Genomic DNA, 14,857 nt, shown 5'->3' on the forward strand with positions numbered 1-14,857 from the left:
ACTACATAGAACATAACTACCATATAGTCATATAACTATCCCTTGCAGCATGCCATATAAAAATTTTCATTTCAATCACATACTGACACTAGTCTTCCTTTATTTCAATTAGATCTCTTTCAGAGTATGTTGGACTAGAATTGTCAAAGTACTGTGCGATATAAAAATTGAACATAAATAAGTTAGAATCAAATATATACATAGTTTACATATGAAAATCAAATAATGAAAATACCGTACCATTTCTAGGATTATAGTTTAATTCATATCAATAATCTCCTTCACGAATCGCAATATATAGTACCCACAGTCGATGTTGTTAGTTTGACGAGGGCACTATAAATTTTAAAGGCATATATTTCAAACCTTTATTGGAATCCATGTGATGTTATTTGACTTTTGCTTCGACACTGTAGCACCTCTTTGAGCTCGAAAAACTTGTAAAGCACTATTGAATAAATAAATGTGATTATTATAGAATTAACAAACACATTATATATATGTGTGTGTGTGTGTGGGTGTGTGTGTGCGTGTGTGTGTGTGTGTGTGTGTGTGTGTGTGTGTGTGTGTGTGTGGGTGGGTGGGTGTGTGCGTGCGTGCGTGTGTGTGTGTGTGAGAAATAAATAAATATTACTTACGTGTCGAATATAGTCTTTATATCAGAGTGATTGTTGTAATTGTCGTGCAAGGGATCTAAATAGTATATAACTTCAGAGGTCGCATTGATTGCAAATAGCACCCAATGTGTCCTACAACAACAAAAATTTGGTTGGCAATTTTGTTTACACAACTAATAAATTAAGATCTCATAAATTAAAAAAGATATAAATAAAGAATATATAATTACGTACTCTGAATTATATGGTGCAAGGAACAACTTATTCTTCTCTCTATTTCCTAATAGGATATCTACAGCGTATTTCTTTACATTCACTGGATCGAGTTTAAACATCAAAAGCTTATGCGGAGACAAGAATGAAAATCTATTTAACAATCTCCTTATGGTTGAGAAGTTCGTATATGTGCTTTTTTTCAAGTAGTTCTTCATACTCATCTCCGAATATAGCTTTATCCATGCTTATGATGCGTGAATCTTTGTTGCTGCCCATATTGTTTTTTACCTGTATGTGAAGACATGACCCATATCGAGCAAGGCATGGCTGACTTATTTTAGGAGCAGGATCAGCAACTGATTTTCCCCGATCCAGTTTTTGAGCGGCAACTTTGGCAGCTTTATTACCCTCCAACTTTTGAAGTTTGTTGGCTTTATTTTTACCAAAAACATCCAGTTGTGGTGCGACAACTGGTTTATTTTGGCAGCTGGTTTGTTGTGTAGGTGGTTTTATTGGATTGAGTCTGAAAAAATGAGGTTAATTAGTTTGTTAGTTTATTGAATCTGAAAAAATGACAAACCTTATAGAATAAATGTGACAAACCTTTTTCGGCGATGTGACTGACTCGTTTCTGGGAATCTTCTTATCATTCCCTTTAGACTTTGTCTGAATCTAAATAAATGTGAAATTAAAGTTAATAGCGGACAAAAATCAGTAATTAAATATAATCAATCATAATCATATATCGTGCAATTAAATATACATATCAATTAAACATACATTTCAATTAATTAAACATACCTTATCAAGGGCAACAAGATGTGTGGGTCATGCCACGTAACTACCAATTGCTTCGCCCAAATACTTCATATCTGCGTCGTTGTCCGGTATAGGCAACACTGCATTTGGTTCCAAAGCAATAACTGGTGATACTTTGACATGGCTTGCAGGGATCAGTGTGTTGTGCAATACTTCTCCCAAAGTATTGTACAATGTTCCTTTTCCGACCTTGTGATGAGTAGGGGAGGATAAGTACAACACGCAAGGAGTGACACCCTAAATCAATGGTTAATACATAAGTATGTGAAATAATTAGGTTGAATTAATTTCTTATTTTATTAAGTAATTAATTACCTCAGGAAGACTTTTGAGACCAATGTTGCAACTCGCGTTTTCACTCTCCATTTATATTTCATATTGGAGCTGATTCGGAAGTTGATTGTCTTTATTCGTCTTCACCAAGAGTGCCACTTGCTCTGAAAGGAATTTGAGCTTCTCAAATACTTCCTCATTAGATGGATTTTGGTTCTTCTCTTGTGAAAAATAGCTTTTAGGAGTTACGCCAAATCATTTCCCCCTCACGCGACCAGAATATTCAGGAACATTAAACACTTTACCGAGAATATCCCTGTAACTAGCTTTGTTGTCCTCTTGATTTTCCGAACTTTGTTCGAGATTCTCCTAAAATACACGTAGGATTAAAAACATAAGTTCAATATCATTTTTAAAATACAATATTAAAAAACATTAAAGTGATAATATACTTACACAAAGTTCTATTATTTTTTGAACATTTTCGTTATCAACCACTCCATCTTTATTTACACGAGCTTCCTTCCACAAGATATGACGACCCGACGATTGATCGGATTAGGTGTCTTGTAGCTATTCGTTAAGATCATAAACAAAATATTAGTTATAAACTATAGTTTATAATGTACCACATTATATAAAAGTGATGTTTAATTACTTACAAGTTTTTGCTCTAAACGTGCATATCCCATACGAAATTTTTTGTATGGGTGCGTCGGATTTTTTGCCCTCTTGCAATTTGCCTTACTTATATTCTATATAAAAAAAATAACAATCGTGTAAAAATTTAAAATACTCTATGAATATGAATAATAAAACACAAATGCTAATAAATTAATCACTTACCACAAACGCGGGATCTGAACGTTTTGCTACAAATGCGCTCCATTCTTCATTTGATATATAATGTTTATATATTTTTGGAGCTTCAGCATTCATATTTCCTTCACGATCTTTTAGATAGCAATTTGAGAGGTGAGATCTAAAATCCCGGTGTATTTTCCCGACAACTCTCAACATGTAAGCCTTTCTCACCTCGTCAACAACAAAAGTAGTCTGCAAACCAAATAAATATATAGTTTGAGTAAAGTATTTTAATCGGAAAAATTATAAGTAACAAAAAAGTGGATCAAAAAAGTTACTTGTATACCAGTTCATAATATATCTTTCGCATCCTTCAACGCCTTATCTCTCCAATCGTCAATTGTGATGGAGATATTCTGACGAACAACAACCCAATATAACTTATAAACATGGGACTGTTGGGGTCAATTGGCTGACCACTCTCATTCCATCCAACTTAATAAACTCATATAGTAAGTACATGCTTTCAAAAAAGATAAAAAATAAACAGCAAATAAAGTATAGTATACCTCAAATTTTATGCCACTACTCCTTGCTTTTATGCCATTTTGCATGATGGTTGCACCACGTTTGACTTCATTTTCATAAGTCTTAGGGTTGACAACTTCCTCATTTTGACAATCTAAATCCTTGTTGGTATCCATTTATCTACAACAAGTTCAACATGCAGTTCAGTATAACTTCAACAAGTTCAACATGCAGTAGCCTAAGTACGTAGCAGTATAAGTTCAACATGCATTTTAGTGACAACAAAAAATTAATAAATACAATACCTGAATAGTGAGAAGAAATACGTAGGGTTCGTAGGAGAAGGAACACCGAGAATGCGCAGAAATACGAACGGTTCGTAGGAGAGAGTATGGTTCACAGAAATACGTAATTAGGGTTACGTATTTCAATGAGAAGAGATGGTTCGTAGGGATAATAACACAAATGAAGATGGTTAGCAATGGACATGATAGTGGCAATATGGTTCGTAGGGATAATAACACAGATGATAGGGTTCGCAATGAGAAGAACAATGAAGAGGAGGACACTAGTGTAGTGAAGTTTACGTAATGAAGAGAAAACTGAAGCAGTTTTCAATTATATATAAAACCCTATTATGGCGCTTTTTAGAAAGAGCACTGTAAAAAACCTCCTTATTTTATTTTTTAAAACCCTACTCCAGCGCTTTTTTAGAAGCCTTTTACAGCGCTTGTCCACAAGCGCTGTAATAGACCTCATTATTTTATTTTTTAGAAGCCTTTTACAGCGCTTGTCCACAAACGCTTGGACAAGCGCTTTAAAAGACCTCTTTATTTTTTATATAACAAGGTTGTATTTTTAAAAGCCTTTTACAATGTTTGTTGGAAAATGGATGTAAAAGACCTCCTTATTTTATTTTTAAAAGCCTTTTGCAGCGCTTTAGCAACAAGCGCTTTAAAAGAGTTCTTTGTTTCTTATGTAACAGGGTTGTATTTTTAAAAGCCTTATATATTGCTTATTGCCAAAACGCTGTAAAAGACCTCATTATTTTATTTTTAAAAGTCTTTTACAGTGCTTTAGAAACAAGCGCTTTAAAAGATCTCTTTGTTTTCTTATGTAATAGGGCTGTTTTTTTTAAATGCCTTATACAACGCTTATTGTCAAAGCTCTGTAAAAAACCTTTTTATTTTATTTTTAAAAGCCTTTTACATCGCCTTGGCAAAAAGCGCTTTAAAAGACTCTTTTAACTTGGTATAAAACAAAGCTTTGTGACCTCCTTTTTTTTTTTTTAAGTCTTTTATAACGCTTATGGACAAAAACCCTGTAAAATTACAAGTTTATATTCAGTTCAGTTCAAGTAAAATACTTATATTTGGATTTTTTTTTCCAAATAATTATTTAACTACCTATATATATATATATATATATATATATATATATCAATGCTAAATTACATGATCAACTCATATTGGGATGATCAATTCAAGTTCAAGATAAATTTTCAGTACTCAAACAAATCTTTTTCAAGTTCAACATAAGCCGAAAATCAGTTATGGCAGGTCAAACGTACACTTAAATTACATGAACTTAGTATCAAATACATTTCAAGCTAAATACTAAAATGCTCAATTCTGGCAGATCAAACAATTAAATTACATGAACTCAATTCAGATTAATGTTTCCTTCTCACCATGTATTATCCAACATGTATAGCTTTGATCAATTCCATGCCATACTAAATATCCTTCCAATTCATCTTCTCTAACACGTTTTCCAAAACAACATTTTAAACAAGGACAAACGACTCTATTTGGATCTATTGCATTCTTCACTGCAAACTCAACAAACTCCTTCACTCCATTTTCATACTCTTTTGACAATCGATTGGCAGACATTCATTTCTGGTCCATATTATATGACCTATATAAATGCAGTTACACAAATAATAAGCTACTGTTAACATTATACCAATATATAGTACACATATCTAATATTGGAAAATGGAAACCAAGGTCCAAGTCTGATTTCAAAACATAATAGATTTTATATGATTTATTATGTAACAATTTATTAGTTTTAGTGACAACAACAAATTAATAAATACAGTATGTGAGACAACGTATCCAATTTTTTATAAAGGAGGAGCAGTAGATGGCCGCACAGTACGTATAGGAGATGAGGGTTCCCAGAGTAGAGGAGATGAGAGTTCGTAAATTTGTTTTAAATTTGTTTTTATTTATTTAAAGTAAATAATTTTTATTTAAAGTGAATGATTTTACAACGCTTGTGTAATAAACGCTCTAATAGGTCCTTTAATTATGTGAAAGCGCAAGGCTTTTACAGTGCTTGTCAAAAAAACACTTTAAAAGCTATGTAACATAAGGTGGGAGCGCTATATTTTACAGCGCTTGTGTTTAAAGCGCTCCAAAAGCGCTGTAAAACATTATGTGATGGCGCTTCAATTTACAGCGCTTTTGAGAAAGCGCTGTAAAAGCCTTGTAAACATTATGTGTAAGCGTTGTGTGATCCTATATGACCCTACAACAGCGCTTGTCAAAAAAGCGTTGTGTAGCCTCCATTATTTTTACGTGTATTATACAACGGCACTTGTATTTATTAAGCGCTATAAAAGGCGCGCTATAAATTTCATTTTTAACGTAGTGATTGCAATGTCATATTGCCATTGTAAATGATCTATATTGACTGGTCAATGAACTAAAAAAAATTGATCAAATATCTTATTTTCATGTATTATGATTTTTTATTTAAATTATTAATAAAAGATAAATAAAAAATAAATTAATTAAATAATATTAATAATTGATAGAATAAATTATATTAAGAAATACATAGCCTTATATAGTTAATTCTATAAACAACTAATTATTCCAATTAATTAACCAATAAGGTTAATTAGAATATTAGTTAGTTAATTTGTTAAGTAACTAATTAATAAAGACTATCTATCGATGTAAACAAACTAGATATTTAATAAAACAAATTCTTCTATTTTTTATGAAAATGTTTCATAAGAAATAACAACGTTATGTTTTAAATCAGAAATAATATTATTTTTAATTAACTTATTGGATGTCTTTAATATTATTATGACTATGATTATCTATAATGTTATAGTATATAAAGGAAATATCATGTATTGTTATCGATATTATATTATATTATATTATATTATAGTATCTATATTATAACTAGATATTTAATACCATGCATTCTTGTATATTATAGTATCGATGTTATATCAAGTTTTTGTGTGTCTTTTTCTTTTCAATTTTATCCTTTATCTAAACTGTTTTATTTATCCGTCTTTATATAATTAAATAATTAAGTTTTTCAAGTATAACAAATACCAAATTTTTATGTAATTTTTTTTCTAAATAAAAATGAATCACGTAAATAAATTTACAAGTAAAGTAAATATGAAAATATTAGTTTGTGGATACTACTCGTATATTTACTTAGGTGACTCATTTTTTAAAGACAACTTGATCATTATTAAATAATTGAATTTTTATCTTTAAAATTGGATACAGAATCATTGGCACGTATATATATGCACGCTAGTAGTTGTTATTATTATATATTACTATTCATTTAAATAAGATATGTGGTAAAATTGATCCAAACTACTTATAAGTATGAAATTCGTTATGCATGCAATGTAACACGAGTTTTAATTTGTTATCTAAAAAAGAAAAAGTTATGGATATGAGAAGTTTCGGCTGCTTTTTAACTTTTGCCCCGTGTTTTTTGACCCAATTGGAGGCTTTTATTTTTGGTCAAATAATTGGGATTTATCCAACAATGTTGGTCATTGGGCCAGTTTTGAGTTTAAACTTTGTTAAACTTCAAAGCTGATTAATTACGGTTGAGTTTGAATTCAATCTGTCACAATGAGACAACGATGGCGGTTTTGGGAAACGAATTGGTCATTAGCAACGAACGTGATTTATTACATTCATTAATATATTACGTTCTGATGTTTTTGTTTTGGGGTGTATACAAATATTTAGGTCCACCAAAGAGTGGAGATCTTTTCCATTTATAACATGGTTAATATGGTTTTAGTGAATTAATGTTTAATTAATGTCATTTATATAATTTATGTCCATAAACTATAGTAATAAAAGAAATAGAGAGAAGTCTTTTAAATTTTAGTTCAACTAACAAATGTTAATATCGTTTGATGTCTTGTGTCATATTCGAACTTATGACCTCACATTTGTGTGAGTTAACTATGATAGAATTTATTATCTATTCTAAAATAAAATATAAAATAAAGAAAATAAGAAATAGACAGAATCATACTCCCAACCAAATGTGACATTATTATAATTTATATTCTCAAAACTTTAATAATAGAAAAAATGGAGAAAGTGAGAAATGTTGAAGATCTTAAATCATGTCTTAGAATGAAAGATCCATTTACAAAATAAAATCTCAAAATGAATGACTTTAGTCATTTTCAATTAATATTCATTACTTTTTTTCAATTGTACTACTACTCTTTAATTAACATTTTAAACATCACTTTCAATTCACACTATACAATGGCAGAGTAATATTTTCTTTTTTACTTGTACATTTTTATTAATTTGTGTGATATGAACAAATGAATCACCGATTGTAAGATGGAGGGAGCATATATTGTATTCCATTCAAGATAAATTTTAAACAAAATTTGATTAAAATATTTTGTATATTAACAAAGATAATTGATCACATAATCTATGAAATCTCAATAAAAAATAATTGTATTACCTAAACCACCCACCATAATTAATAAATTAGGTCAATAAAAATAAAATAAAAAATTAAATTAAATTAGAGACTCCATTTTGTACGGGACTATTATAAATATTGTACATACTCCATTCTATATGGGAGAATTATAAATTATATTATCTTTTTTCCAATTTCTAAACACTTTTAGCATTTTTCACACAGATATTTAATATAAATGAATTTTTCACACATATTTAGATATTTCATATGTCAATTTTATGTATGAATGTTTTCAAAATTCCATTTTATATATACATGTGTTTAATTTTAGGTCAAAATACATTTTTACTCAAAATTCATTTTGATCTTTTATTTTTTAAAAGATTTCTTTTAATCTTTTATCTTTACAATATTTTTAGTCTTAATTTTTTACATTAATGTTATACAAATTCATCTTTACAAAGTTGAGTTGGCTTTTAAAGTATTGTTACATATATGACATGTGAAAATATCGTTGACTAAATTCTTAATTTGAATTAGGGTTCAAGCTTTTCTCTATGGTCTGTTTGATACAACCAATTTATCCACAAAAGAAATATATGGGAGAGATAGTTAAGAAAGAGTGAATTTTTTGTATTTGGTTGCAAAGAGAGACACAAGTGATAGATGCAATAACGATGAGATTCACATGTTTTTTAGATCTTTAAATATGACTCGTCTAAAATCAACAATTTAATTTAGATAATAATATTAATTATTGATGATAAAATGAATGGTTGATATTATGTGAATATGCATCGCCAATCATAATTATAATATCAACAATTGATTTATTAATTTTATCAACTCATTACTATAAAGAAATCAAATTTTGATAGGAGAGACTCAGGTGTACCTTTCTACCTTTGTCCTTATAATTGCAAATAGAACTTGCCATATTTTTGTGTTTCATGTTTTTTTTATAGATAGATACATTAATGAGAAACTTGCGAGGAAGAAAAGTTTAAAGTTTATCCCAAACAACATCACTTTGTAAAACATAATTCTGGCCATACATATTTGGTTAAAGAGACAAATTAGTATTCCATCTTAAAATAAAAAATTAATTAAATTCAATAAATTTAGCAATTTCCTTTAAAAAAAATATAAATTTAACAATTTAATTTATTTAAATAAATTTAATTATTTAAACATTAGTAGAAAATTAAATTCACACCATAAAAAGTATTTAGGATTACTTTTTATTTTAAAGATATTCTTGTCTTTTAAAAATTTAGAGTATTTCTCTTTTTTCAATTTCTCTTCAACCAAACAAAGATAGAGATGATACACTTTTCTCTCCTCTATTTCTTTTATACTAAACAATACATCATTTCTAATTTATTTCTCACCACTTTTCCTCTTCTCACATTGTTTCTTATCTTTCTCTCTTCTTAATATTTTCTCACAACCAAACATATTCTAAAGGTCAAACCAACCAGCTTTTGAAACTTGGATTCTTTTATCTGTGAGTCACACTGTGTTTGGTCTTGATTTTGCTTCATCCTATTTATTTTCATTATCTACAAACTTTATTATAAATTAAAAAATTGCTGAATACGGTCAGAGAGAAAAAGAAATATGATATTTGATAAAAGAAATTTTGGTCTTATGATGTTTGATAAATTTAATATATATTCTTAACTCTACCCATTGTAGGAAAAAATTAGTATAATACAATGGATTCCCTCCTGTTTCTGCTACGTAAAAATAATACATGATTACTTTTTTAATTGTTTCAATTTCTGGAATAACTACAGAATCAAGAATTCTGTTGTAAATAAGTCATCTAACAAATCATAATTATAAAGGAAAAAAATACTTAGTAGCAAAACACAAAACAGCACTAAAATTGAGTGTTAGCAAATACCACAATATCTATGTACATGTTTTATTTTCGTCTACACCCTATACAAGCGTCAAAGGCTATCATCATCTGTTACCAACGGGCCAAGTTGAACAATTCCACTAACGTACCCATTGCTTCCTGATTTCATATTCTGTAGATTATTTTGTAAACTACGGCTATCTGTACGAACTACAAACATAGCATAGAATTTAATGATTGTTATGGATTCAATGAATGGAGTTAAAAAGCTACAACAAATCAACAACTAAAGGAGCACTTAGAAGACATTAATCCTCTCCCCAGGCATCGTCTTTCAATTTTTGTCTGTTAACAATGCGGTCCCTCCTAGAATCTTCTTGCCTTTTATGTTCTCTGGACCCTGTCTTGCTCGGGGAGGGAAATTTTATCCCCATACTGTGAGCAATCAGCCTCTGCGCTGCTTCGACTGAGGTTTTTGGTCTTTGCCGAGGTGGTTCCAGGTCTGAATAAACAATGAAACAGGAAAATCATGTGATCATACAGTGAATTGATTTTATAAGGTTTTACTCTATCAGTCAAGCACCCTGCCTAATATGCAATGGAACAAATTTGAGGAAAGAAAATACAGCGACGTTCATACAATGTATGAACTGCCATGTTATCAAAGTCTAAATACAAAGTAGCAGTCACAAGAGTTTGAATAAAAAAACAAGGCTTTATAGTGAGATCCAAAATACTTCCATAGATAACAGACCACTCGAAATTTACAAAGCAAATTAGAATATTTGATTCCCTATAAAAGCTTATCGCCACAATCTTGACAGACCTTTAAAGATCAAAAAGAGATTTTTCAACAAGGCCATACTTAGGTTTTCTGAAGTATAGGCAATGCAGAGAAACTTTAATATACATTAATCACCCTCATATAGCAGAAAGATAAAGCAGTAAATTACCATTTGCTTTAATTGAACTGAGAAGTACATCATCTTCACCAAGAATCCTCATAGTCATGTTAAATGGACATCGAACATTGCTTTGAGCCTCAAGTGCTGCATTATAAAATTGATGGTATCGAATAGTCATTATAAAATAAGTGGCACCAGGTCATTATAAATTTAATGGTATTGGGTCATCATAGAATTAATGATATCAAATTGTAAGTAATCAAACTATACACAATTCATATAAAGAAACCTACTGAGATGCTCTACGGACATACAGAATGGTTATTCTCTAAAAAATATATATCATGATGTGCCAAACCATTACATTAAAGTCAATCCAACCCACTCCCCCAATACGGTAACGGTATGTCATGCTATATGTTTTGTATGTTGGTGTAGATAAAGTGGTTCTAACTTGTAAAGGGTAACAATATGATCAATGATGAGAAATAAATTGCTCAAGAGCACACCATCCTAGTCTAAGATAATTATAAACAAAGATAAGCTTTTGCATATTAAACTAAACCAGCTACTCATGCTACACTCTGCATATATTGCAATCGTAAGAGAGTTCAAAACACAGTCAGATTGAATCACTAACACCAATCTTTACTTCAACGGCACAGTCAGATTAATGCAAATACTCAGTATACCAGCTAGTCAGCTACAAAGTGTTTTAGAGGATGATGATGTTCAAGAGAGAACTGAGGGGGAATATCATGGTTATTGCATCCAAAAGTATCAACTTTAGTTGCATGCAACCATAACTCACCATCATAATACATAAACAAATAAACATTGATGCAGCATGCATGTAAAAGTTATGATATTACAAAGATAATAAAGTCAGGGAATTTTGTAATTACCCTCTGCAGGAGTTCGGAATACTGCAAGTGCAACTGTATCGTTGACCCAGCGAATCACAAAATCACAATTTTTGATGACATCAAAAAGCTTCTCCAGGTCTGTTGTTCTGGTACTTGGTGCAAAGTTAGCCAACACAAGAACATGACCGGTCCCATGTTTTACTGAATTGAATAAAAATTAATTATAATCCAAGTGTTTTCAAGACAATACATTCATTATGCAGACAAAACCTAACGTGAAGGAAATATTACCATTTGGATGCATATGAACACTGGAACATGAAAATTATGATCAGGGGTATGTAAAGAAATCATAACCAACTAACCATTCCATATGCAAAATAAGAAGGTTTTATTTAAAGATTGAAAGGTAACAAGGTTTACTTACGTTTAGGTATATCTTTTTTATCTTCTGAACCACGGTGAGTTTCTTTGTCGTCAACATCATCAATTATTGAACCATCAAGTAACTGATCACTATAAAGTTTATCTGTATCATAAGAGAATGTTCCTCTTCCACGTCGCTTTGGAGTTGGACTTTTGGTGTTCTCCAATTTAATATTTGAAACTCCAGTTAAAATTTCTGAGGCAACTATGGACAGTAACTTGTCAGCCTCACGATCAACAATTATTTCCCGCTCAGCTAATGCTTCCCAATCTAAAATATTTTACAATATCATTAACATTGCATAATTGCAGAAATTGACATATTTACGTGGTTAGGTCAACATGCCTCATTCATGAGTGACAAGAAAAGAAATCAATTATCAAAATGAGACTGTGAGTCTCTTTGTTGCAGATTATAAAAAAAGTGATTTTGATATTCAATAATTATGAATTGAGATATTTTTACATTTACCCCCTTTTCAAGTGAGATATCTCTCAAGAACACAAAATCACCTAATAATAACTTCACACATATCACTCTTCTAATACACTTCAATTTTCAGATACAATTGATTTAAAACAAGATTTCTAAAATTAAGCAAGCATAGAAAGAAAGAAAGCAAGAAAGAAAGAAAGAAAGAAAGAGGCAAAGATAATAAGAAAAAGGTTAATTGCAGTGACTTCACATATAAGCTTAAGAAAAAACAAACCGTCATCAGGAGACGAAGAAAAAAATGCCTCAGCAGAATATTTGGAATCAGCATTGGTAGGTGGTGGAACAACACCTTCCTCATTGGATTCTATGACTATCACATCTTGCGCGTCACTGAAAAAATACACCGAAATTCAAAACATGAAGGAAAGAAAAGAAAAGAAAAAGAAATTGAAAAGAAGGAAAAAGAAAGAGGAGAATTACGAAGAATGAGATTGATGAACTTGTTTGATGAGGGAAGCGCGAGATAGAAGAGTGTCAGCCTTTAGAGATAAGCCTTTGGAAGAGTAAAGATTGGCCAAAACGGAGAGAACGGAGGCTAATTCAAGCTGAGAAACATGATCGGAAGTAGGGTTTTGGTCTTCGACCACCGATTCTAAGAGTAAAATGGCGTCGTCTACGTCACCGGCGTCTACCAAATTTTTCACGCGTTCACTCCAATACTTGGCCATTGGTTTAGATCCCAGAAAATAATGCAGTAAAACTATAGTGTTATCAATTCGAAATTGGAATATTGGAATTAGAACAATAGACTAACTTAACTATCCTTTTATAACACTTCAATTTTAGTCTTTTTTATTTTTTATTTTTATTTTTAATGTATTTCAAGTTGGTAAACTTAAAGAAAATGCATCATTTCGTATTCATGATTTGGTTTCAATTTATCATTTAGTACATGCTACTCTTATAAATACGATTTTAGAAAATCTATATAATTTTTTAGTTAATACGCATTTAAAAGTATATTTGATTATATAATACAAATAATTTTTATTTTATAAAATAACATTTATAGAAAATAGCTAACCAAAAATTACATTAGAGAAAATTTATTTTTAAATAAAAGTATATTTACAAATGAATTCTTTTTCAAAAGTACATTTGCAAACGATAATCTAAACACATATTAAATTTTCTCTAATGTAATTTATGTTTGGCTAAACGTAGATTTGGAGTAAAATTAAGTTTTGTAGAATTAATTTTCAAGAAAACTTAAACATAATGTCAACTCAGTTTTTCATTACAAATTTACATTTAGAGATGGAAATGAAAAACCAAACATGTTCTATAAAAAGTTGTTCCACAAAAATTTAGAATTTCTTAAATTCAGACGAATTCAATATAATTTTTTTAAATGTAAAAAACTCAAGATAAAAGTAACAAAAATAAAGACATAAAAATTGCATTTTGATCTCATTTTTTTAGGAACTTTTTATATTGTTGTAAATACAGTTAAAAAAATTCACTCAAAAATATATATTCAGTTAACATCAAGGAAAAAAAATTATATGCATGATAATTTTATATTAACTAAAAATTGTAATTTTATTTTACACTCGTTAATCTGGGAAGTTTTCTTGTATTGCAGCAGCCAATTCCCAAGTGCATTCATGTAGAGGAAGATCCTTCCATTTTACCAAGACTTCAACATGACCTTGATTAACTTCTATGCTGTCAGTAATGTCTTCTGGTTGTACTTGTAACTCCAATTCTTCATTCAGCATAGGGGGTAAAGGTTGAGGTTGTTGCTGAGGTTTCAGAGCCTTCTTTAATAAGGACACATGGAAAACAGGGTGAATTTTTGAATGGGCAGGTAGAGCTAACTTGTAGGCGACATTACCCACCCTTGTGACCACCTGGTATGGACCATAAAATCTAGGAGCAAGCTTAGCATAAGGTCTTGAAGCTAAAGACTTCAATTTATATGGTTGTAGTTTGAGATAAACCCAATCCTCCACTTGAAATTCTACTGCCCTTCTATGCTTGTCAGCCTGTTGTTTCATTTGATTTTGAGCTTTAGTTAAGTTGGCTTTCAATTCTTCTATTATGGCATCTCTATGGAGAAACATCTGATTTACTTCTTCCACTTTAGAAGGAACAACACCTGCTTTCAACAGTGTAGGAGAATCCCTACCATACAAAGCTCTAAAAGGAGTCATTCCCGCAGAACTGTTGTAATTTGAATTGAACCAAAACTCGGCCCAATGTATCCAATCTAACCATTGATTTGGTTTAGGCCCTACAAAGCATCTAAGGTATGTCTCCACACATCTATTAGCCACTTCAGTTTGGCCATCTGA

At 30.4% G+C, this 14,857-nt stretch overlaps 1 protein-coding gene across 1 annotated transcript; it reads right to left on the reverse strand.

Annotated features, from left to right (window-relative positions):
- Positions 1 to 9,861: 9,861 nt before the first annotated feature.
- LOC101506884 (uncharacterized) lies at positions 9,862 to 13,304 on the reverse strand. The gene is made up of 6 exons (XM_004506167.3): positions 12,981 to 13,304; positions 12,775 to 12,890; positions 12,066 to 12,335; positions 11,678 to 11,839; positions 10,821 to 10,916; positions 9,862 to 10,369 (listed from the first exon to the last, which is right to left on the reverse strand). Exons 1-6 carry the CDS (start codon positions 13,226 to 13,228, stop codon positions 10,176 to 10,178), a joined length of 1,086 nt encoding a protein of 361 aa, XP_004506224.1. The 5' UTR covers positions 13,229 to 13,304; the 3' UTR covers positions 9,862 to 10,175.
- Between the last annotated feature and the right edge of the window lie 1,553 nt (positions 13,305 to 14,857).

This window comes from Cicer arietinum, chromosome 6 (assembly GCF_000331145.2).
Source record: "Cicer arietinum cultivar CDC Frontier isolate Library 1 chromosome 6, Cicar.CDCFrontier_v2.0, whole genome shotgun sequence".
NCBI classification, from domain to species: Eukaryota; Viridiplantae; Streptophyta; class Magnoliopsida; order Fabales; family Fabaceae; genus Cicer; species Cicer arietinum.

Coding starts and splice junctions, on each gene's coding strand:
- LOC101506884 (XM_004506167.3), bottom strand. CDS start 13,228: ATGGCCAAGTATTGGAGTGAACGCGTGAAAAATTTGGTAGACGCCGGT. Junction 12,336..12,774: donor TTCTTCGTCTCCTGATGACG/GTTTGTTTTTTC, acceptor AAAATATTTTAG/ATTGGGAAGCATTAGCTGAG. Junction 10,370..10,820: donor CAGTTCAATTAAAGCAAATG/GTAATTTACTGC, acceptor TTGTTTATTCAG/ACCTGGAACCACCTCGGCAA.